The following is a 24,089-nucleotide window of genomic DNA, read 5'->3' as shown; positions in this document are numbered from 1 at the left end:
AGTGGAGAAAAGCATGATCATGTTTGTGTATGGAGTGCAGACCTTGGTTATATAATACCTAGAGACAGTAAGACAATAGAAACATGTCAGTTGTAACATACCATGTTAGAATCCATATACAGTGGGGGAAAAAAGTATTTAGTCAGCCACCAATTGTGCAAGTTCTCCCACTTAAAAAGATGAGAGAGGCCTGTAATTTTCATCATAGGTACACGTCAACTATGACAGACAAATTGAGGGAAAAAAATCCAGAAAATCACATTGTAGGATTTTTAATGAATTTATTTGCAAATGGGCCAAAATACCAGCAACAGTGTGTGAAAACCTTGTGAAGACTTACAGAAAACGTTTGACCGGTGTCATTGCCAACAAAGGGTATATAACAAAGTATTGAGAAACTTTTGTTATTGACCAAATACTTATTTTCCACCATAATTTGCAAATAAATTCATAAAAAATCCTACAATGTGATTTTCTGGGGAAAAAATTCTCATTTTGTCTGTCATAGTTGACGTGTACCTATGATGAAAATTACAGGCCTCTCATCTTTTTAAGTGGGAGAACTTGCACAATTGGTGGCTGACTAAATACTTTTTTTCCCCACTGTACCGTCAGTTGTAACATGCCATGAAATCCAATGTGTGACTGACACCATCAAAGCCCATTCTGATAACAGAACATTTCTCGTGAAATCCAGATTATTTGAGCCAGAAAGTGTTTGTGAAACAGTGAGGCTGTACAGTAGGATGAAACAGTGAGGCGCAGTGGTCTAAGGCACTGCATCGCAGTGCTAGCTGTGCCACTAGAGATCCTGGTTCGTATCCAGGCTCTGCTGTAGCCGGCCGCAACCGGGAGACCAATGGGGCGGCGCACAATTGGCCCAGCGTCGTCCAGGGTAGGGGAGGGAATGGCCGGCAGGGAGGTAGCTCAGTTGGTAGAGCATGGCGTTTGCAACGCCAGGGTTGTGGGTTCGATTCCCACGGGGGGCCAGTATGAAAATAAAATAAAGAATAATGTATGCACTAACTGTAAGTCGCTCTGGATAAGAGCGTCTGCTAAATGACGTAAATGTAATGTAAATGTACAGTAGGATGATTGATGCAGTGGTATTGTTATTTCACATGTGGACAGTCCTTCACTCTTCCTTCTTGGCCTCTGCTGGTCGAGAAGTCGATCTGTGCAGCACCAGTAAACCTGAGAGAGTTAGAGAGATGCCCACCCACCACAGTGCTGCATGGGTCTCACCAAAGATCAGCTTCCCAAGGAATGCCTAAAGACGGTACAGATGATGTAAGTGGGATTGACAACATAAATAGCCAATAATACTTTCATCCACACATTGATTCACAGATGTCATTGCTCCAATAATGTAGTTCCACTATGGTCTTATGGTCAACGTTCTGTACTGTAAGTGAGTTGTTCATATAAATTGGATAGCTGAGATCTGGGGTCGTATTAATAAAGCATCTCAGAGGAGGGATGATGAGCTTTGGGGTCGTATTCATAAAGCATCTCAGAGGAGTGATGAGATCTGGGGTCGTATTAATAAAGCATCTCAGAGGAGGGATGATGAGCTTTGGGGTCGTATTCATAAAGCATCTCAGAGGAGTGATGAGATCTGGGGTCGTATTCATAAAGCATCTCAGAGGAGGAGTACTGAGATCTGGGGTCGTATTCATAAAGCATCTCAGAGGAGGAGTGATGCGATCTGGGGTCGTATTCATAAAGCATCTCAGAGGAGGAGTGATGCGATCTGGGGTCGTATTCATAAATTCATTATTCATTATGATCTAAAAGGTGAAATTGATCATAAGGTCAGCACTCCTACTCTGAGACATTTTATGAATACATGCCCTGATGGATATCAACCAGTTGCCCTACTCACAGAGGATACAAAGTTGGATGCGGTGGTGGTGACCGTGGCCCGGGCTGAGGAGGAGGAGTGTCTCAGAGCCTTGGAGAAGAAGGTCCACATCACAGCATTACTGGTGAACAGTAGTCCTCCACACAGCAGCCGCAGAGGGATGTGGAGCTGAAACATTACACCACATCACAGCATTACAGTTGAACAGCAGCCACAGAGGGATGTGGAGCTGGAATACAATAGGACTTGTTAGTGGTCTCTGGTAGAATGGTATCTCACACACAATCTCTATTGCTCTCACACACACAATTTGAAAATGATACATTCATATAGATACACACTCACCCATTCGCAGGGTGATGTTTCCTCCTGAATAATCCTGTAGTCCCCATCCTGAGCCCAGGCTTTCAACCCTGTTTTACACATCCCTTTGAGGTAGTCTGAGCCCAGAGATAGCTTGGCTGACGAGGAGGCAACGGCTCCAAGAAAGCCCGCTAATAATGCATAAAATGCACCTGAGATCATGTTTATTTAGTATCTAAACTAGAGACTGTACTGTCACATATTTGACTACTTCCTTGTCTAAAAGTCTTCACTCGATTCAACCAATCAGATTCACCTCTGGGATCATATGACCTTCAGCGGGCGCAGGGTGATGACGATTTAATGTTACGCTAAACACAACCTGAAATTCCCTTGTTTCATTCATTTGTTCTAACTATCAAAATGGCTAAGATGAATAAGAGTCCGAAAGCGAACGTATCGTGGGTGAAACCAGCAGAGCCGTCATTTTTAAAGAAATTCAAGAACGATGTTGGATTTAAGGAAGGACCCACCATTGATACCAAGGTATTTCGCTAATGTGCTAGCTAGCCTATGGAAAATAGACTAGGTGGCACGTAGAGCTACAGTATATCTGTGGATATATGGCAAGCTACTCTATGTGCAGGTTGTTGTTTTAGCCCTGCTCTAACACCTTGATTCAGCTAGTCAAGGAACGTAATTAGCTAACTCTACAGGAGAGTTGACCACCCTCCAAATTATTCGTTTTTCCCTCACAGAATTCAATTCCTTGACTACTATAGATATTTCATTGACATGAAGGGCTATTTTTGCAGATATGTGTACCTTTAACATGGACAGGGAGGCTGGCATGATGTCAATATGGTGATATTTAACCCTGTCTCCTTTCCTGCAGCGTCTAGAGATGCCAGCCTTGGAGGATGACAGTGGCAGTGATCGTGAAGATGAGTTGCCTCAAGTTGTCATTCTCGAAAAGGGAGATCTGAGCGCTGAAGAAGTGTTACAGATAAAAGGGGTAAAGGATGGTACAGAAAAAGGTAAGAACAATTAATTGTACAAATAAATTGATTTAAAAGCCTAAACTATCAAGGGAACTTGGTGTTAATTGGCGTGTGTGTGTCTAAACTTAATCTGCCTCTTCTCCTTGCTGCCTACAGAAGACAAGCCTCCTGCAGAAGACAAGCCTCCTGCAGACGGCAAGATCCTGTTCAAGAAGCCCACGAAGCGCTCCTCAGACAAGTTCCAGGGCATCACCGCCAGCTCTAGCAAGAAGAAAAAGAGTGAAGGAGAAGATGAAGAGAAAAAGGAGAAGTCTGAAAAGAAGGTGAAAAACAAGAGTCTTCTCTCTTTCGGAGAGGATGAGGATGAGGACTAGAAGTTAATTCACTGAGGGAGTTCAGACTAGAGCAATCAACGACTTATCAGACTAGAGCAATCAACCACTCATGGATTATGGAACTGATCTACTGCGGTTGTTGGCTTTTACTATGGGCAAAAAGACCCAACATAGAATAGCTCCATGTTGTAGTTTGACCCACTAGACTAAGATACTTAGACATTACGGGTCATCCATTCTTTTGGAGGTGGAATCTGGACATGTATCTGAAACAAACCCCTTCATCACATTCATGATCAGATCTTTAGATACATAAGATGGATGCTTTTATTCTTTATCGACTATGAGACATGTCTCTGCTGTTGGAAATTGTATAGTGACTCACTGTGGGCCTATTATCCATTCATTACAACTATATTCATCCGTCCTTCAGTGGACCCTCTGGACTTTTCATATAGCCAACACAGGGTCTGGATCTAAGATTTATCAAGGTAACCCTTGTGACAACAGCTACTAATGGGAAGAAATGAGCTGGTGGCTTTGGTCAAAAATATAGTTTGGAGCGTTGATGAGATACATTTCTACTTCTAAAGTCAATAATTCATTGGATGTACAAATATGTTTTAGCTTCGACAACGGAGCTTCAAAAGATGTTTAAGTTAAACAATGCATTGTTGTTTATGCCAAGGTGTTGGATTATGCTATGTGATTGTATTGTAGTGTGCGTTTTTCTAAATGATGGTTTTAGTTGAATAAGTTTGAAATGTAACAATTAAAATACATTAAGGCCTTACGATAGTATTATGTTATAGTTTGTTCTGTATAAAGCAGGTCTGTAAGTAGGTCCTTTTGAAAGAATGCTTCTCATAGCAAATACCTTTACAGTTTTCACAATATGCAGAAAAAGGTCAGTGAAAACAGAGACATACATTTTTATTCCCAAAGAAAATAGTGTTACATTTTACATTTAAACCTTACGAGAACATGTCGCCCTTCAAATCACAGAGGACTGATTTAGTTACCAGGATGATAAATCACAGAGGACTGATTTAGTTACCAGGATGATAAATCACAGAGGACTGATTTAGTTACCTAGTTAGTTAAACTGATAAGAAGGATGGATTTGAGGTTACAATCACAAGCAAAATAAAAGGCAAAGTTAATATCAAGTAACCACACTCCATAACCTTTGGCTGTAATGTGTTGGTCTGTCTAATCATCTACTGAATGCTGATCATTCATAAGTAGGCTGACTACATACTGTATGTATATACACTTCTAAAGTAGTGGAACATGCTCCTTCGAAAATACATTAAAATCCAAATGGGCCTAGTCCCTGGTAACCTGATCTGTTGGTGCTCTTGCCAACTCCATTGCTGTCATTGCCATGACAATGAGTGACAAGGATTTGGCATGATGCCACAAACAGACTGGCACTCAGGCTAAGTCCCTGGCAGTCGAACCTGTAAAGGCATCTTCATCAGAATCGACCCACAATACCTGATGTCAGTAAACCACATTAGCTGATATAGGGAAACAAATTAAACCCTTTTTAATAATGGTATAAAAACAAAACACATTGAAATAATTGCCTACCTACCGCCTGAATGCAGTAGGGTACAGGGACTATACGTGCACATTTTTTTGACTCTTGCCATTCACAAATGTATCTGTCAATTACTACACTCTTAGAATTAGTGGTGACTCGAGGAACCCTGGAGATACTCAAGGAACCCCTGGAGTTCCTCAAGAACCTATACAAATCCCAAAGTTGGAATAGTTCCCGCTTTATTACTGTATGTAATCAGCAATGTTAATATTATTAATATTATATTAGACTATGTTATTATGCATAAATATTCAAGGAATATTTTCATTTGCAGTGTACAAACTTAACATGAACAGGAATGACATTTACGCTAACGGGTGACCAAAAATAACTATCTGAAAGCCATGCCTCCAATAAGCCATGCCTTCAATCTGATAGGCTGCCACCTCTACAATATATCATTAAAAAGGTTAAAAATAGAACCCATACCATCACAAAAAGGTTCCAGGAGTTTCAAATGTAATGGTTCCGCCGGTGTGGCAACCCAAAAGGATCTTCCAGGCACCTTTACTTTTCAGAGTGTATAATGAACAGTGGCGACCCGTCATTCATTGAGCCCAACCTTTCTAGGGGATGCCTGTTTTGCATGTTATTTTTGGCATTATTAGGTGTCACATATCAGTTTGCAAACAATGTAAAATATATATATAACAAAAACACTTTCTTGCTTTCTTGAGTAAGGCAGCTCAAAAATGCAGTTGTTTCAGCCTAGCTCAGTGCTTTCTGTGGTGGTGGGGCAGCCAGTAGAAAATGTGGAGCGTAGGGGTTGGTAATGTTCTCTAGTTGCGCTGTGATTGGCTCAGTGCTTTGTCACTCATGGAGACGCTCAAAACAACTGTAAACCCAGAACTGGGAAATCTGATTTCAGTGAGTTCAAGACAACTGGGAACTCGGAAAAAAACTAGCTCCGACTGGGAAAATACGTTTTGAACGGTCATCCAACTCGGAATTGCTAGTCGGGAACTCGGGCCTCTTTCTAGAGCTACGACCTGAAGATCACTGACGTCATCATGATTCGACGTTGTTTTTTTCAGAGTTCCCAGAATGCCAGACTTTGATGACAAAGTTTGATGACGAAATTTGCCCATGAAGGACCGCCGCGCCACCTTCCTGTTCAAGTGAGCATAGCAGAACAAGGTGAGTCCAAAAATGTATTGTATGCTGCTACATAAATGATGTAATATGCCAGGGAGATACACTACCGGTCAAAGGTTTTGTGAATACCTACTCATTCAAGGGTTTTTCTTTATTTTTTTACTATTTTCTACATTGTAGAATAATAGTGAAGACATCAAAACTATGAAATAACACATATGGAATCATGTAGTAACCAAAAAAGTGTTAAACAAATATTTTATATTTGAGAGCCTTTGCCTTGATGACAGCTTTGCACACTCTTGACATTCTCTCAACCAGCTTCATGAGGTAGTCACCTGGAATGCATTTCAATTAACAGGTGTGCCTTCTTAAAAGTTAATTTGTGGAATTTCTTTCCTTCTTAATGCGTTTGAGCCAATCAGTTGTGTTGTGACAAGGTAGGGGGGCTATATACATAAGATAGCCCTATTTGGTAAAATACCAAGTCCATATTATGGCAAGAACAGCTCAAATAAGCAAAGAGAAATTACAGTCCATCATTACTTTAAGACATGAAGGTCAGTCAATAAGGAACATTTCAAGAACTTTGAAAGTTTCTTCAAGTGCAGTCGCAAAAACCATCAAGCGCTATGATAAAACTGGCTCTCATGAGGACTGCCACAGGAATGGAAGACCCAGAGTTACCTCTGCTGCAGAGGATAAGTTCATTAGAGTTACCAGCCTCAGAAATTGCAGCCCAAATAAATGCTTCACCGAGTTCAAGTAACAGACACATCAACATCAACTGTTCAGAGTAGACTGTGTGAATCACGCCTTCATGGTCGAATTGCTGCAAAGAAACCACTACTAAAGGACACCAATAAGAAGAAGAGACTTGCTTGGGCCAAGAAACATGAGCAATTTACATTAGACCGGTGGAAACTTGTCCTTTGGTCTGTAGTCCAAATTTGAGATTTTTGTTTCCAACCGCCGTGTCTTTGTGAGACGCGATGTGGGTGAACGGATGATCTCCACATGTGTATTTCCCACCGTAAAGCATGGAGGAGGAGATGTTATGGTGTGGGGGTGCTTTTCTGGTGACACCGTCTGTGATTTATTTAGAATTCAAGGCACACTTAACCAGCATGGCTACCACAGCATTCTGCAGCGATACGCCATCCCATCTGGTTTGGGCTTAGTGGGACTATAATTTGTTTTTCAACAGGACAATGACCCAACACACCTCCAGGCTGTGTAATGGATATTTTACCAAGAAGGAGAGTGATGGAGTGCTGCATCAGATGACCTGGCCTCGACGTCCCCCGACCTCAACCAAATTGAGATGGTTTGGGATGAGTCGGACCGCAGAGTGAAGGAAAAGCAGCCAACAAGTGCTCAGCATATGTAGGAACTCCTTCAAGACTGTTGGAAAAGCATTCCAGGTGAAGCTGGTTGAGAGAATGCCAAGAGTGTGCAAAGCTGTCATCAAGGCAAAGGGTGGCTATTTGTATAATCTCAAATATAAAATATATTTTGATTTGTTTAACACTTTTTTGGTTACTACATGATTCCATATGTGTTATTTCATAGTTTTGATGTCTTCACTATTATTCTACAAGGTAGAAAATAGTAAAAATTAAGAAAAACCCTTGAATGATTAGGTGTTCTAAAACTTTTGACCGGTAGTGTACATACAGTGGGGAGAACAAGTATTTGATACACTGCCAATTTTGCAGGTTTTCCTACTTACAAAGCATGTAGAGGTCTGTAATTTGTATCATAGGTACACTTCAACTGTGAGAGATGGAATCTAAAAATAAAATCCAGAAAATCACATTGTATGATTTTTAAGTAATTAATTTGCATTTTATTGCATGACATAAGTATTTGATACATCAGAAAAGCAGAACTTAATATTTGGTACAGAAACCTGTGTTTGCAATTACAGAGATCATCCGTTTCCTGTAGGTCTTGACCAGGTTTGCACACACTGCAGCAGGGATTTTGGCCCACTCCTCCATACAGACCTTCTCCAGATCCTTCAGGTTTCGGGGCTGTCGCTGGGCAATACGGACTTTCAGCTCCCTCCAAAGATTTTCTATTGGGTTCAGGTCTGGAGACTGGCTAGGCCACTCCAGGACCTTGAGATGCTTCTTACGGAGCCACTCCTTAGTTGCCCTGGCTGTGTGTTTCGGGTCGTTGTCATGCTGGAAGACCCAGCCACGACCCATCTTCAATGATCTTACTGAGGGAAGGAGGTTGTTGGCCAAGATCTCGCGATACATGGCCCCATCCATCCTCCCCTCAATACGGTGCAGTCGTCCTGTCCCCTTTGCAGAAAAGCATCCCCAAAGAATGATGTTTCCACCTCCATGCTTCACGGTTGGGATGGTGTTCTTGGGGTTGTACTCATCCTTCTTCTTCCTCCAAACACGGCAAGTGGAGTTTAGACCAAAAAGCTCTATTTTTGTCTCATCAGACCAAATGATCTTCTCCCATTCCTCCTCTGGATCATCCAGATAGTCATTGGCAAACTTCAGACGGGCCTGGACATGCGCTGGCTTGAGCAGGGGGACCTTGCGTGCGCTGCAGGATTTTAATCCATGACGGCGTAGTGTGTTACTAATGGTTTTCTTTGAGACTGTGGTCCCAGCTCTCTTCAGGTCATTGACCAGGTCCTGCCGTGTAGTTCTGGGCTGATCCCTCACCTTCCTCATGATCATTGATGCCCCACGAGGTGAGATCTTGCATGGAGCCCCAGACCGAGGGTGATTGACCGTCATCTTGAACTTCTTCCATTTTCTAATAATTGCGCCAGCAGTTGTTGCCTTCTCACCAAGCTGCTTGCCTATTGTCCTGTAGACCATCCCAGCCTTGTGCAGGTCTACAATTTTATCCCTGATGTCCTTACACAGCTCTCTGGTCTTGGCCATTGTGGAGAGGTTGGAGTCTGTTTGATTGAGTGTGTGGACAGGTGTCTTTTACACAGGTAACAAGTTCAAACAGGTGCAGTTAATACAGGTAATGAGTGGAGAACAGGAGGGCTTCTTATAGAAAAACTAACAGGTCTGTGAGAGCCGGAATTCTTACTGGTTGGTAGGTGATCAAATACTTATGTCATGCAATAAAATGCAAATTAATTACTTAAAAATCATACAATGTGATTTTCTGGATTTTTGTTTTAGATTCCGTCTCTCACAGTTGAAGTGTACTTATGATAAAAATTACAGACCTCTACATGCTTTGTAAGTAGGAAAACCTGCAAAATCGGCAGTGTATCAAATACTTGTTCTCCCCACTGTATACTGTAGCTAAGAAAGTAATAGTAAGTGTATGTTGTGTAGTAAGCTGTTAGTAGCCCATGTGCCTCACCCTAATAATTTGGTCCCGTTTCCCCTCCTAATTTCGCCTACTGTTCTGACTTGGTGGTGCACAGCCTGTTTTAGAGAAATGTAATCATCGAATATTGTAAGAGCTTTCATTGTCTGCTTATATGCCCCCTTTATTTATCCTATGGTTCTGACTTGGTGTACAGGGAGAATACTGTAAGAACGGCCCATGTTCTGAATTCTGTCGCTGTACATTTCAAAAGTGCTGAACAAATAGTTATATTGACTACGTCCGTCCTAGGTCGCTCATTAATGTCTTAATCGAAATTACGGATTGCCTCTTATCCGCTCGTCGTCCCTTTATGCCATAGTTTGTACATCTCAATTGTCAGTAGAAACCACATTTGTTTAAGCAAGTCAGCCATATCAGCTATGTTTTTTTAAAGGCAGTAAATGAGGCTGAATGAACTGTTTCGCTGCCAGACAAGTCTCTGCTGATAGCCAGGTGTAGCAGTGGTAAGGTGTTGGGACTACTGTTGGGACAGCTTTATGTAGGCCCTAACAGTGTGTGGGCACCGTTTGTGACCGTTATAGTGCAATTAATGTATTGTTTAGTGTTGTGTTGTGTAGTGGGTTTGCTGGCATGCATCAAACAATTGTATTTTTTAGTTTGCCCCACCAAGATTTACATGCTAAAATTGGCACTGATAATGATTGGGGATTTAAATTAGTGAGGCAAGGACTGCATTTTATTTTTTCCAGAGTGCACTTGTTCCCTTTGTAAAAACAAATTATGACTCCATTGGGATTGACTGTAAAGTAATGTCATTAAAATTATGTGAATGGCAGTGAAACAGTATAAAATGACAGAAGTTCCCTCTGGGAAAAATGAAGTAATTCCATTCTATTCTAATTAACGATTTTGAAATGGGCCACTGAAACGAATGACTTCCCACAAAGGTAATTATGTTCTAACATCCCCCCTAATTGAAAGGGCATTGTCAAGTCTTGCCAGCATGATTAAATAAGGAAATCACAAAAAGTGCATTTGAGACCGATGCTGGCTGGTGTCCATAGATAGAGCCACTTTTGAGCCCTAATGGCTGGCTAGTAGCATCGGAGGTCATTTAGGTTCAATAACACTGAAGGAAACTGACATTCACCCGTAGATATTGTATGTCAATGTGAGGTACTGATTCACCATAGACACTTAGCAGCAGCCGAGGCTCATCACTTTAACACAACAATATTGTAAATAGCATCTACTCTGTAACTTTTGGTCCCTAAACCTTGAAGGGTAGGGTGGGGAGGGAGGGCCCTTGTTTGAGAGAACAGCTCCTCTATGGATAGAGGTCAGAGGAGAGCAGCTGGAGAGGAGAGATAGAATTAGCTCTGCTATCTGAGGTTAGCCTAGCATACCTAGCTAGCTGCACTCACAGGTGCTCTGGGTGACTCTGTAGACAGGAGATCATTTCCTGTACCGGCTTGCCCTCGAAACAGATCTGATACACTGCCCCAAACAGAGGGAACCTGGGAAAGACACAACAGAATGACATAGGGTTAAAATGGAAGGATACAACCACCTCTCTCTCTCTCCCCCATCATAAGTCTGGGCTCATGGTTGGGACCACAGGGTAATACAGGTGGAATGAGTGACAGACTACATTTGGCTAGGTACTGTATCTGGATCAATCAGAGAGAGAGAGAGGAAGACAGAAAGGGACTCACTTGTCCACCAGTCCCTTCTGTTTGAGGATGTGGTAGACTTCAGCTGAGGTAGCAGGACCCTGGAGCTTCTGTCCATTCAACATCTCCTGCTCCAGCACCTCAATAGTCTAGCAGGGAGACAAATACATGACATATATAATATAATTGGTCATTTAGCAGACGCTCTTATCCAGAGCGACTTACAGGAGCAATTAGGGTTAAGTGCCTTGCTCAAGGGCACATCGACAGATTTTTCACCTAGTGGGCTCGGGGATTAGAACCAGCGACCTTTCGGTTACTGGCACAACGCTCTTAACCACTAAGCTACCTGCCGCCCATATATTACCATGTATCTATGTAGGAGTTAGGCCTATACTGTTACTAACTGAAAATACATGACATATTACCATGTATAATAATATAATAATATGCCAGTTAGCAGACGCTTTTATCCAAAGCGACTTACAGTCATGCGTGCATACATTTTTTGTGTGTATGGGTGGTCCCGGGGATCGAACCCACTACCTTGGCGTTACAAGCGCCGTGCTCTACCAGCTGAGCTACAGAGGACCACCATGTATCTATGTAGGAGTTAGGCCTATACTGTTACTAACTGAAAATACATGACATATTACCATGTATCTATGTAGGAGTCAGGTCTATACTGTTACTAACTGAAAATACATGACATATTACCATGTATCTATGTAGGAGTCAGGTCTATACTGTTTACTAACTGAAAAACGTCACATTTCTGAATGAAACAACACATTGTTTTGATTTGTGACTTTGCCATGGGGTGGTGTAACTGACAAGTGGTCAGTCAGCCGGCACTAACCATCCCAGATCTGGTGTAGAGTTGGACGTTTGTCCTTACCTTTCCTGTCTTGGCGAATGCCTCGGCCACGCGTCGGTTGCGTCCTCCATAGCAGGTCGTGATGAGGTCAGCCACGCCGCAGCTCTCCAGGAAAGTTGCAGAGGAGACGACGCCATCTTTACTGAAGAGCTTAGCGAAGGCTATCATCTCCATCAGCCCTAGTCTGATTACTGCTGCCTTGGTGTTGTCACCACACCTCAGCCCATCACAGAACCCTGCTCCTACCGCTACGATGTTCTGAGGAAGAGAGACGAAAACATAGAGGTAATAGGTTATTACTATGTCATTACCATTTTACAATGGAAGTATCCATTTTACCATGCACATACACTCACTGGGCTGGGTACTTAGAGTTACCTTCAGTGCTCCACAGAATCTTAGAGTTACCTTCAGTGCTCCACAGAGCTCTACAGTATCTTAGAGTTACCTTCAGTGCTCCACAGAGCTCTACAGTGTCTGCGTCGTCCACCACTGTGATCCTGAAGTTAGGAGTCTGCAGGAGCTCCTTGAAGAGCAGGCCGTTCTCCATGATCTTACTGCCTGGTAAAGCAACACGTTTTACATCCAACACATAGCCAGCCTATCACTCCATCTCTGTCCATGCTTTGTATTATTTTTTGTATTTTTTTTGTATTTTTTTTTTGTCATTTAGCAGACGCTCTTATCCAGAGCGACTTACAGTTACATTATTATTATATATATATTTTTTTCATACTGGCCCCCCGTGGGAATCGAACCCACAACCCTGGCGTTGCAAACGCCATGCTCTACCAACTGAGCTACATCCCTGCCGGCCATTCCCTCCCCTACCCTGGACGAAGCTGGGCCAATTGTGCGCCACCCCATTGGTCTCCCGGTCACGGCCGGCTATGACAGAGCCTGGATTCGAACCAGGATCTCTAGTGGCACAGCTAGTACTGCGATGCAGTGCCTTTAGACCACTGCGCCACTCAGGAGACATTATTACTATATATCTCATGCCATATAGTTATCAAATAACTTCACAGCTTTGTTTTACATTCCTGTATACAAATGTATATGCATTATAAATGAGGCTGGGGTATTCTTACCGATGGTGGTCTCACAGAACTTCTCTGCTGCCACCTCGTTGGCGATGTTAGCTCCCATTAGAACACTGACGTCTATAGCCATCTTCTCCCTGATTATGTCAGAGATGAGCTTCAGGCCCTCCGGACCCTCGTCTATTCCCTGTGGGGACAGGAGACAGCTAAATCACTATGGTTTACTGGTTCACTACTGTTTTTCATTCGATTTGTTTACAGGGCAAAGTGAGAGAAAATATAAAAGGAAGACAGCCATCTGAAAGAGGATATTGACAGAGAGGAGTGAGGAAGCAGCTATTCCCTGTGAAGAGAGAGGTGAGAGATGTTACTACTGTTTAGTGGTTTACTACTGTTTCTATCTGTTTATTATGTGTTTGTAACTAAAAAGATCCATTCAGAGACACATAGAGACAGAGTCAGACTGCTGTCTCAACTCCACACATGGGGGCTTGTCACTGACAGACAGACAGACAGACCGACAGAAAAGACAGAGACAGACAAACAGAAAGGACAGAGAGACAGACAGAAAGGACCGAGAGACAGACAGACAGACAGACAGACAGACAGACAGACAGACAGAAAGGACAGACAGACAGACAGACAGACAGACAGACAGACAGACAGACAGACATACAGACAGAAAGGACAGACAGAAAGGACAGACAGAAAGGACAGAGACATACAGAGACAGACAGACAGAAAGGACAGAGTCAGAAAGGACAGACAGACAGGACAGACAGACAGGACAGAGACACAGAGAGACAGACAGACAGAAAGGACAGAGAGACAGAAAGGACAGAGACAGACAGACAGAGAGACAGAAAGGACAGACAGACAACACTACAGTAGATACAGAGTTAGCTACTCTACTCCCTCTGACATTAGCCTACTCTCTCCTGCTGACGCTAACTCAATCTGGGACATGGATGGGAGTACCGAGAGGAGAGCATATCATGTCCCAGTAAACATCACTCTTGAAATATCCAAACATCATAAGCCAGACGTGGGAGCTTAGCTGCCTTGGAGAGAGATAGAACCAGCTGGTGACAGAAACAAACTAGGCCAACCAAGGAGCTGTGGACTCGCTTTTTATACACACTCTGACAAGTACAAACACTTCCTAAATAACTAGAACCTTGCAGAAGTAGTTGTAACTGATTTAAGACTAGGCATGAATAAATGAATAGACAGTAGAGAGAGAGCAGGCTAATGAGAGAGAGTAGCCTATTAAATAAATCCCAACACCATAATTGTCTGATTACATTCTTGGAGAATGAGAAGACCATCCTCTCCACTAAAATAAATGAGCCTGTAGATCATTACGTAGCATTAATTATAAAAGCCTCTCCACTAAAACAAAGCTTCTCAGAATCCCCTGGCTTCTCAACCACACAAATCCCCCTTTACAAAGGCCCTGCTGTGGCCCAATCCAGAGGTTTAATACAAGGTCCTGCTCTGGCCCAATCCAGAGGTTTAATACAAGGTCCTGCTGTGGCCCAATCCAGAGGTTTAATACAAGGTCCTGCTGTGGCCCAATCCAGAGGTTTAATACAAGGTCCTGCTGTGGCCCAATCCAGAGGTTTAATACAAGGTCCTGCTGTGGCCCAATCCAGAGGTTTAATACAAGGTCATGCTGTGGCCCAATCCAGATGTTTAATACAAGGCCCTGCTGTGGCCCAATCAAGAGGTTTAAACCAGCCCCTTTAGCCTCTCCAGAGCCAGAGCTGGACGTTCAACTCTTTCAGCTCTGTTACCACAACACATGGATTTCACCATGCACTAAACCTCTCTGTTGTCATGGATAGGAGGATATTAACCCTGTCTGTCTGGCTGTCTGGCTGGCTGTTGGTAATAACAGTCAACAGTCTCAAAAAGGCCAGAGCTGAGCAGAACAGAATAGAGTAGACTGCTGTTGTAGAACAGGTTTTAGTGGGTCGTATTACGCACAACAAAAAAACATAAAAGCCCATACATGTAGCTAGCTATATAAAAGCCCATAGATGAAGCTAGCTATATAAAAGCCCATAGATGTAGCTAGCTATATAAAGCCCATAGATGTAGCTAGCTATATAAAAGCCCATAGATGTAGCTAGCTATATAAAGCCCATAGATGTAGCTAGCTATATAAAAGCCCATAGATGTAGCTAGCTATTTAAAAGCCCATAGATGTAGCTAGCTATATAAAGCCCATAGATGTAGCTAGCTATATGCTCTCTTGGGTAAATAAATGAAACTAGCTCCATTAGGCAAATCTTTTTGAGTGTGAACTGTATTACTGTACTGTATTATATTATACTGTGTTATATGGACTGGAATTACGTACATCGTTCAAACCATGATAAAGCAGAAGAGAACATGTGATTCTGTTAGAGCACATGCGGCCTAAAAAGTTACAAGTATAATTGGGCCTATTTGTATAATTAGTAGGCTGACGCATATATATATACCTTTGATAATATTTCCCCTTATGTTATTAGCCTACCTCCTCTTTCTCTCTCTATTGTTGCTTCATTCCTTCCTGGCTTTCAACAGATACATGAAATTCGTTTAATTGTCCTTATCTTCATCATTCTAATGACATACTTGAATAATATAGGACTAGAATTAGATGCAGAAGGCTTTCACTTCTCTTCACGAAGATTGAATGGTTGGGTCTGAATAAATAACTGCTATAGCCTACCGCCATCGCGCGTTCGCTCTTCTTTCAAGCTACATGTGAGTTCTATTGGATGCTGCATTTAACATTCAGCAAAAAAGAGCTTGCGTGCCTATTCGAATAGTCTATTGGTATAAGAAATGCTAAAAATATATAATGTCCAGCAAGCTATTCTAGTCTAGCTTTTGCCGCATGTGACTCCAAGGAGAGGTCAGCAGGGCACAGGTGCTTGCATATTGCACAAGAGACAGAGGCTATAAGTTAGAAGCTTATTATGCATAACCCACCATTAATTAGCTAAATATAAGGCTAATACTGCATTGAATGTATTACCTGAAAGAGGTAGGCTAGGACATCTATATATAGGGCTATACAGTATATCAATCTAGAACAGGATTATCTATTTTGGATGCAATTTGAATGGAGTTGATGGAGAGAGAGAAAGACTGTGAGAGAGTACTCGAGCGTGCACTGATTTAAAGCAACGATATTCTAGTGATAGGCTGTTTTAAAACTCTGCAGCTGCAATTTATTTTTATTTTTCTTTACAATTAAAAAACAAGGTGACCCCTGAAAGCCAGATGTAGATGGGTAAATTAGATGCGCATTCTGTCTTTATATTACTGTAGCATAGGCAATGCTGCAGCAAATGTAGGTCTACCTGTCACAATAAAAAAAGTTACATGCAAGTCTACATGCATTGTGAACTGCGCTCCATACGGGGTCTGACCCCACCCTGAGCGTTGATTCATCATGCAGAGGCTGTAGTGAAGCCAGATTTAGACATCGCATATAATTTAACAGTTCCATTTCACACCATGCTGTTCATATAAATAATTTATTATAATTTACCGGTTTCTCACCGTTTCTTATCCTGGGAAAAGGGAGTGGTTTTGGGCGGTAAATCCTGGTAAATTTCGGTAACCGGGTTCCCACCATTCAACCCTAAGACTGACTGACAGAGTGACTGACAGACTAACAGAGTGACTGACAGAGTGACTGACAGACTAACAGAGTGACTGACAGAGTGACTGACAGTGAATGACAGACAGAGTGACATGGACAGAGTGACTGACAGAGTGACAGACAGAGTGACAGACTGACAGTGACTGACAGTGACAGAGTGAGTAACAGAGTGAGTAACAGAGTGACTGACAGAGTGACAGTGACAGAGTGACTTACTCACAGAGTGACTGACAGATGGACAGAGTGACAGACTGACAGTGACAGAAAGCCATATGTTCAGCAGATGAGGTCTATGCCAGAGTGACAGAGTGACGGACAAGAGTGACAGAAAGCCATATGTTCAGCAGACAAACTATCTATTTATAGATGAGACAAGCTGTCATGGGTCTCATGCTGTAGTGCAGAGGTCAATATCTGACAACACAACATTATTGGTGTGAAAAATGTATGCACTCACTAACTGTAAGTCGCTCTGGATAAGAGTGTCTGCTAAATGACTAAAAATTTAAAAATGTAAAATGAGACGCAGGCCCATACACACGGCTGGCCCGCTCATTAGGCAGGATTAAGCGGCTGCCTATGGTGACAGATTGATGAACTAAACCAAGACGCACCTCCAACAACAACACATAAAACCTCACATAATTCTGCCCAAAAATAATGACCAGTGGCATAAGGGCTTTTTAGGTGAGCATTGATGCCACCCTGTGATAAGCAGTGGCCACTTTGTAAAAGGCAGGGGCGCAAAATATTTTGCTTGTCCATTCCCAGCATGCCCTACAGGGTGCTGTTGGAGAAACGCATCGCTGGAGCGCTCCACTAACATTCAGTCAAAAAAATTATCTAACTTAAATCAAGTAGCAGATATAGGATATGGTAGAAATAGTATGTGGCCTTTTCTGACGCCTACAGGCTGGAGATAACATGTATGACAATGTAATGAGATGGACACGTTTTACATCATGCAGGTTTCTCAGATCAAATAGCCTAACCTAAATGGTGCTCAATCAAATAAAAAATGTGCTGTCATGTTAACAAACAACATATCCTAAAAACAGGACAGGTCAAAGTAAAATGGACAATATGGAATGGACAATCACAACTGTTGTCCAGGAGTTTCACCCCATTGTCATGACCAGTGATTTCAAGTTTGTATCTGTACATTTTTGACAAGCTGATCATAGCGAAAAAGAAAACACTTCTGCATTTCCCGCTGTGTAAACACATTGCAAATAGGCTCACGATAACTCCTGATAAAGTTGGGTAGCTGATATTCAGAGCTTAAATAGCCAAATTGATTAGCCACAGGAATCAGGACTAGTAAAGCCAATGTAACGGTCTGTTTAACAAACGGTAGGCCTACCACACGGATGGGCATTCATAAAATTATATTGGGGGCCAACACGTTAGGCTACACCCCAGTAAGCGCGAGCCGACGTCTTTTGGATGTCTTTTTTTTGGTCCAGACCAGAAGTCATTTTTTTGGGGGGTGTTTTACAAATGGTAACCATAGATGGGCATTCATAAAATTCTATTTCAGGCAACACTGTAGGCTCCACCTCAGTAAGCACGGACCGACGGCAACGCCTTTTGGACCAAACCTGAACCAATTATAGACGTCTATAAATTACATATTTTCAACTTTCATTTAGAATAAAAAAATTAGCCTGATTTCAACATCCGGAAAATACATTTTTCAACGTCTGGGAAATACGTATTTTCAACATCCAGAAAATAAGTATTTTCAACTTTCATTCAGAACCGAAAATTTACCTGATTTCAACATCCGGAAGATACGTATTTTTCAACGTCTGGAAAATATGCATTTTCTCAACGTCCTGGAAAATATGTTTTTTAAGCATACAGAAAAATACATATTTTCACCTTTAATTTAGAACCTAAATTATGAGGCGGACACTGAGAAATGAGAGGGCTCCATATAGCCTTGTGAACCCTTATGTGTTCTAGGTTGCAGAGCAAACATAAGAATACGACGTTTGGCGGCGTGAAACTCTTACCTTAATGAGTGTGATTCCCCTGGCCTGAGAGGAGACACAGCCTACCATCTCATCACACAGCTTCCTGATGAACTGGTGAGGAACCACAAACACTAGGAGGTCAGCCCCCTCAGCAGCATCCTGGAGCTGGGGTACAGCCACCTGTGGAGAGGGAAGGAGGGGGAGAGCGAGGGGGAGAGAGAGAGAGATGGAGAGAGAGAGAGATGGAGAGAGAGAGAGATGGAGAGAGAGAGAGAGGGATAGAGACAGAGAGAGAGAGGGAGGGAGTGAGGGAGAAGGAGAGGGAGCGGGTGGAAGATATCATTTCAATGAGGTGACTGTAATGCTTTGGTCAGCTGTGTGCTGGAATGGAACAAATATGTGAAACAGCTGTTGGGCTCATTTCTGTTCAGACAGTCCTCTTACCACATTGTCAGGCAGTTTGTATCCAGGCAGGTACTTGACATTCTCATGGTCTGTGTTGATGATGTCTGTGAGATTCCTGCCGTTCACGTTCTCCTCAAACACCCACATCTTGACTGTGGTGGCGAAGCGCTGCAGGGTCTGAGCATTACTGCCAATTATCCTGGCAATGGCTGAACCCCTGTAGGGAAGAAGAATCATTTATGTACATTACACTTATCTACAATATACCATTTACCATCGTCTTGTGGCAAGAGACAATAGCAAAAACAATCAAATTATTATCATAACTGTTCACCATCATTTTAGAATGGATAACCTAGAAAATTCTGTCTTGTCCCTTCTCAATAATTTGCTCATGTCAAAACATTATCCCTTAAACATTATCCTACAGAAATGCATTGTAGTCCCCTCAACATAAGTACATTAAAAAACCCACGTTGCTCTGCTCATGGCCATATGAGAGGTTTGTTTTCCTTGACAATAGCTACAATGTAACAAGCCGCGCCTGCCTCTGCGCCAAAGAGAGATAGGCCTACATTGTAAGCGTCAGACACTGCCAACTTGTGCTGCTCTAGCTAGCCAGCTAACCCAGTAAGATCTATCTGACAATCTCTATAGGTTGCAAGGCATGTTGCCTATCATCGACAGGAGCAACAATGACCATTGACAGTGACTGAACTCACCAGTTTCCAGAGCCGACAATGCACACTTTCAGAGGCGACGCCATTGGAGATGTTTCCTATATGCGTCTGGAGAAGAAACGGTAAAAATGTATTAATTTCGAAGATATAGGTAACTAATGACAGATGGTATGGAGAGGAGACAGGAGAGCGCCGCTAGGCTACTATAGGCTGGACTACTGTAAATGGCATCATCAAGGAGTTGCCGCACTGGAGGATTCTGGGATTTGGAGTTGTTTATGTTTGTTACAATTAGCTGGTAGCCTTTTACATTAACATGGTTTATTATTCTCCTGATAAATTGCAAGACAATTGTTGCAATGTTTACTAATGTCTCTTTTCTGGAAGAAGTTCAAGAAGAATATTAACTGAATAGCCTTACATTTTCATATCAAATAGCCTAAATGGCATAGGCCTTTCCCTATTTTTTCCCTATTCCAAATTGAAATATTTAATATCCCACACATCATGCATGTACGTTGAGATCCTTGTGTGTGGTGAATAAGCTATGGTGAATCCGTGTGTTTTCAGCGATGATGTATATAGCCCTGTATTCTGGAGGTACAGCATCGTGGTTGGCCGGCAGTCAAAGGGAGTGACCATCCCGGGATTTCCAGTAGAAAAACGCAGAAACGTCAGAGCCACACACCAACACCGCAGCAAGACACGGAAACCCCCTCTTCTCTCCTCTTCTTCTCTCTCTTCTTCTCTCAGCATAAGACAGTGCAGGGTCCATATTCTCCAAGAAGCTGTACTAACGGAGAATGTGGTTATCACCCTGTTCTGGAATCTCCGCTGCATTCGATCTTCTTATCGTTCGGTTTTCCACCTTCTAAAACAAGATAATCATCTTATCTTTAGCCTAAATCTCAATTATGGACAAGCACCCAGGCTCCAACATGATCAACCCCGCATCCTACCATGGGAATCCCGCTGCACGGAGGTTGGACGGAGGAGGTGGCGGTCCGTGTCCGCACAGCCTGGGCTCGGAGGGAGTCACCGCAGGTAGCCGTGGTGGGGTGTCCGGGGGCAGCGGGTCTACTCCGCATCAAGCCCACAAGCGGCGTCTGGAGGGGGTCCTCAATAAATACACTAACCTGCTACAGGGATGGCAAAACAGGTACAGTAGGCAATTCAGGGGTTCTAGCTCTGGTCCAGGGCATTATGCGCGGACGCGCACTAACGCCATGGAACAGAGCTAGTTTTATAGTGGTTCTTGAATGAGTTTGGTGCCATTGTTGATCAGTTGTGTACGGTGGAAAGGCATCTCATTTCAAAAATATTTTCTCATTTAATCTAATCTATTCACAACAAGTTCGGTTCGATATTAAATATCCATCTTATCTATTTCATTTTCACCTATTTTTCGTATCTTATCACATCTATTGATAACATAAGTTACAGGGCATTTATATCTTCTGATCAAAAGGGGGCAGATCACATTCGTGGTAATAGATCAGATGATTGATTATGATCTGCGGTTCCTCGCGCGTCATAACGCATAGGTGTTTTCCATTGGAAGGACTGAGAGGAGTTTTGCTTTGCGATGCAGCACAAAAGGCATGTTCAGTCCTGTTGCCATGTTTACTAGAACACAGTTGTTGTTGGCAGCAACACAAGTGATGACCATTAACATCACATATAAATACAGTTTTTCTATTCTATTCTGCTCTGTTCTATTCTATAGTTTAGTAAATGATTTGTTAAGCGGTCATACTACCTTCCGTTAAGAAAGCAGTCTTTGGGTTCATAGAAATAAGGCATTGAGAGAGGACAGTTAATGAACACTGTAACATGAGGGCTGACTAAGACAGGAACAGGGTTTTGCTGATATAGTGGAACAGTTGTTTTGGAATTATTGAATTTATAGAGGCAGATGGTCCCAGGCTGTGGGAGAGCTCCAGGGGGATAGGTTGAGAGTCTGGGATGGGGACAGCAACAGACTCTATTTCACTGCCCCTAGATTTCTATTACTGAATTTGGCTCATTCAGAGTGAATATACATTTTTACACTTGTCCAGTAGGCCTATCTACCAACAGAGAGGCTGTGTCCCAAATGGCACCCTATTCCCTACATAGTGCACTACTTTTTGACCAGAGCCCTGTGGCCCTGAGTACATTATATAGGTAATAGAGTTCCATTTGGGATGCAGGCACACTGTTACTGTGGATTAGGTGTGGTGGATGGATGGTGGGGTCTGAATGAAAATCAATGACTGATCCCTAACAGGAAAGCCCCTCCCCCTCTCCCCTCTCTCCCATGCTCCTCTATGGCACGCTGCTAGTGTGTGTGTGTGTGTGTGTGTTGCGCTTGCGTGTGTGTGTATGTGTGTGTGTATCACTGTGTGTTTAGATCGATAGGGAGAGCAACCAGTCGTGTAATGAGCTCTGACCACAGTGTTCCGTTGGTCACTGTCTCTCTGTCTGTCTGTCTGACTGTCTCACTCTCTCTCTCTCTCTCTCTCTCTCTCTCTCTCTCTATCTCTCTCTCTCTCTCTCTCTCTCTCTCTCTCTCTCTCTCTCTCTCTCTCTCTCTCTCTCTGTCTCTCTCTCTCTCTCTCCATCTCTCACTTGGTATGTGTTTGCCTGTGTGTTGTTAGTGTGACAAATATGAGAAATGGGGAGAATTCCAGGAAATTCTGCACTCCTTACAACCACATGGCTGTTGCAATACTGTTACACTTTTAACAATATGAACATTCCAGTCTCGGTCATAGCTAAGGACCGGTACAAATATTCAGCACACCAGACTGCTGTTAACACAATGCCAGAGAAATACCTGAGTACCTGGCTGCATGAGTTCTAAAATTAGATCACCTGTTTGACTTTCAAGGTCTGCTTCCGCGTCTGCTGCGCTCTATTCAAACTGCTGTTTGAACTTCTAATGATGTCTGTTCCTATGTGACTGTTTGGCTAGCTGAGCTCCGTTCTCAACTGAAACAAAAGAAGTGAAATGTGATAGTGATTGCATGTGATAGATACTGAAAACAACTCTGACACATCCTCCTGTCTCAATATTGCACACTGCTTTCTGTTTTCCATTGTATCTGTCTTCGGAGCAGGCAGGCAGCAGGCCAAGAGACTGTTTCATAAAGCATTTCTGACATTTATATATCAGTACAGTAATTGCAACGTTGTGGTTTCAATCCTGTCAGAAGGGCTTTATATATTTTGACCAGGTTTGACAGAAGAACATTGTGGTTTCAATCTTTTCAGAAGGGCTTTATGTGTTGTGACCAGAAGGTTTGACAGAAGATGAGCTTGTGAATTGGATTTATGGTTTCCGATAGTTTAGACTTATTGCCCTGCCATCTTCTTAAATAAATGTTGCTGTATTATGACTTGTTGTATGGCTTGTTTCCTGAACCATACCTGCTATTCCCATGAATCCCCTTCTAATCAGGCAAACAATGTCTGGTGATATGCTGTTATTGCCGGTATGGAGGACAGAAACAGTGATTCAGTGTAGTTTAATGGAATAGAAGTACATCATAATACCTGCTCTTCTGGGAACCGTTGAACTGAGGTTCAGATTACCAAATCACAAGTGTTGCAACACATGTTTTCTTTAATCATGTTTTGAACATTTCTTCTTACTCAAACACTCCACACAAATTATAATCTGGTCATCTGGAGTTGATGGGATGAACAGTGGGTCCTCCAGAGCAGATGCAATCTCCTCCTCATGCATGCATGTACAGCACACACATACACACTCTGTACTGGGCCTCTCTAGTTCTGTGCCAGTCAGAAGGGATGTGAGATGTAGAGCTCTCTGAAGCCAAACACAGTGGAGGTGCATCTGCCTCTGTCTGTCAGACTCTGATGTGAGTGGTTTTGGCACATGACAGGACACATTAGTTCAGAATAAACTGTCTCCCTTAAAACAATTCATTCTCTCTCTCTCTCTCTCTCTCTCTCTCTCTCTCTCTCTCTCTCTCTCTCTCTCTCTCTCTCTCTCTCTCTCTCTCTCTCTCTCTCTCTCTCTCTCTCTCTCTCTCTCGATCTCTCTCTCTCTCCACACCTCCTCAGTATGAGCTGGGAGTAGACACTTCTCCGTGATGATACATTATCATGGTTAGAACCCTAATGTCACAGTAGATACTTCTCCGTGATGATACATTAACATGGTTATAACCCTAATGTCACAGTAGATACTTCTCTGTGATGATACATTAACATGGTTATAACCCTAATG

General features: G+C 42.6%; 4 protein-coding genes across 5 annotated transcripts in view; 2 read left to right on the top strand and 2 right to left on the bottom strand.

Annotated features, from left to right (window-relative positions):
* Positions 1-263: 263 nt before the first annotated feature.
* LOC311126352 (transmembrane protein 42-like) lies at positions 264-2,471 on the bottom strand. The gene is made up of 3 exons (XM_084158509.1): positions 2,210-2,471; positions 1,886-2,032; positions 264-1,270 (listed from the first exon to the last, which is right to left on the bottom strand). Exons 1-3 carry the CDS (start codon positions 2,387-2,389, stop codon positions 1,136-1,138), a joined length of 462 nt encoding a protein of 153 aa, XP_084014635.1. The 5' UTR covers positions 2,390-2,471; the 3' UTR covers positions 264-1,135.
* Positions 2,472-2,497: 26 nt separating this feature from the next.
* On the top strand, positions 2,498-4,296 carry LOC311125742 (uncharacterized protein KIAA1143 homolog). Of its 2 annotated transcripts, none has more exons than XM_084158433.1 (3): positions 2,498-2,713; positions 3,063-3,204; positions 3,325-4,296. In XM_084158433.1, exons 1-3 carry the CDS (start codon positions 2,591-2,593, stop codon positions 3,540-3,542), a joined length of 483 nt encoding a protein of 160 aa, XP_084014559.1. In that variant the 5' UTR covers positions 2,498-2,590; the 3' UTR covers positions 3,543-4,296. The 2 variants fall into 2 exon arrangements, with proteins under 2 accessions (XP_084014559.1, XP_084014560.1); XM_084158434.1 differs by having other exon boundaries at positions 2,544-2,713; positions 3,343-4,296.
* A 5,954-nt stretch (positions 4,297-10,250) lies between these two features.
* gpd1l (glycerol-3-phosphate dehydrogenase 1 like) lies at positions 10,251-20,074 on the bottom strand. The gene is made up of 8 exons (XM_084157440.1): positions 19,895-20,074; positions 19,212-19,389; positions 18,807-18,947; positions 13,173-13,311; positions 12,530-12,642; positions 12,103-12,339; positions 11,247-11,353; positions 10,251-11,048 (listed from the first exon to the last, which is right to left on the bottom strand). Exons 1-8 carry the CDS (start codon positions 19,936-19,938, stop codon positions 10,952-10,954), a joined length of 1,056 nt encoding a protein of 351 aa, XP_084013566.1. The 5' UTR covers positions 19,939-20,074; the 3' UTR covers positions 10,251-10,951.
* Positions 20,075-20,588: 514 nt separating this feature from the next.
* Positions 20,589-24,089, top strand: part of LOC311107280 (oxysterol-binding protein-related protein 10-like) — a 95,048-nt gene continuing 91,547 nt past the window's right edge. Inside the window, exon 1 of the mRNA XM_084149760.1 lies at positions 20,589-21,011. Within this exon, the coding sequence (XP_084005886.1) occupies positions 20,767-21,011 (245 nt within the window). The 5' untranslated portion in view covers positions 20,589-20,766. The remainder of the gene's footprint in view (positions 21,012-24,089) is intronic.

The sequence above is a fragment of the Coregonus lavaretus genome, assembly GCF_964263955.1.
Source record: "Coregonus lavaretus genome assembly, chromosome: 3".
Classification (NCBI taxonomy): Eukaryota; Metazoa; Chordata; class Actinopteri; order Salmoniformes; family Salmonidae; genus Coregonus; species Coregonus lavaretus.
The sequence above is the reverse complement of the archived record's forward strand: the minus strand, read 5'-3'. Positions and strand labels throughout refer to the sequence as shown.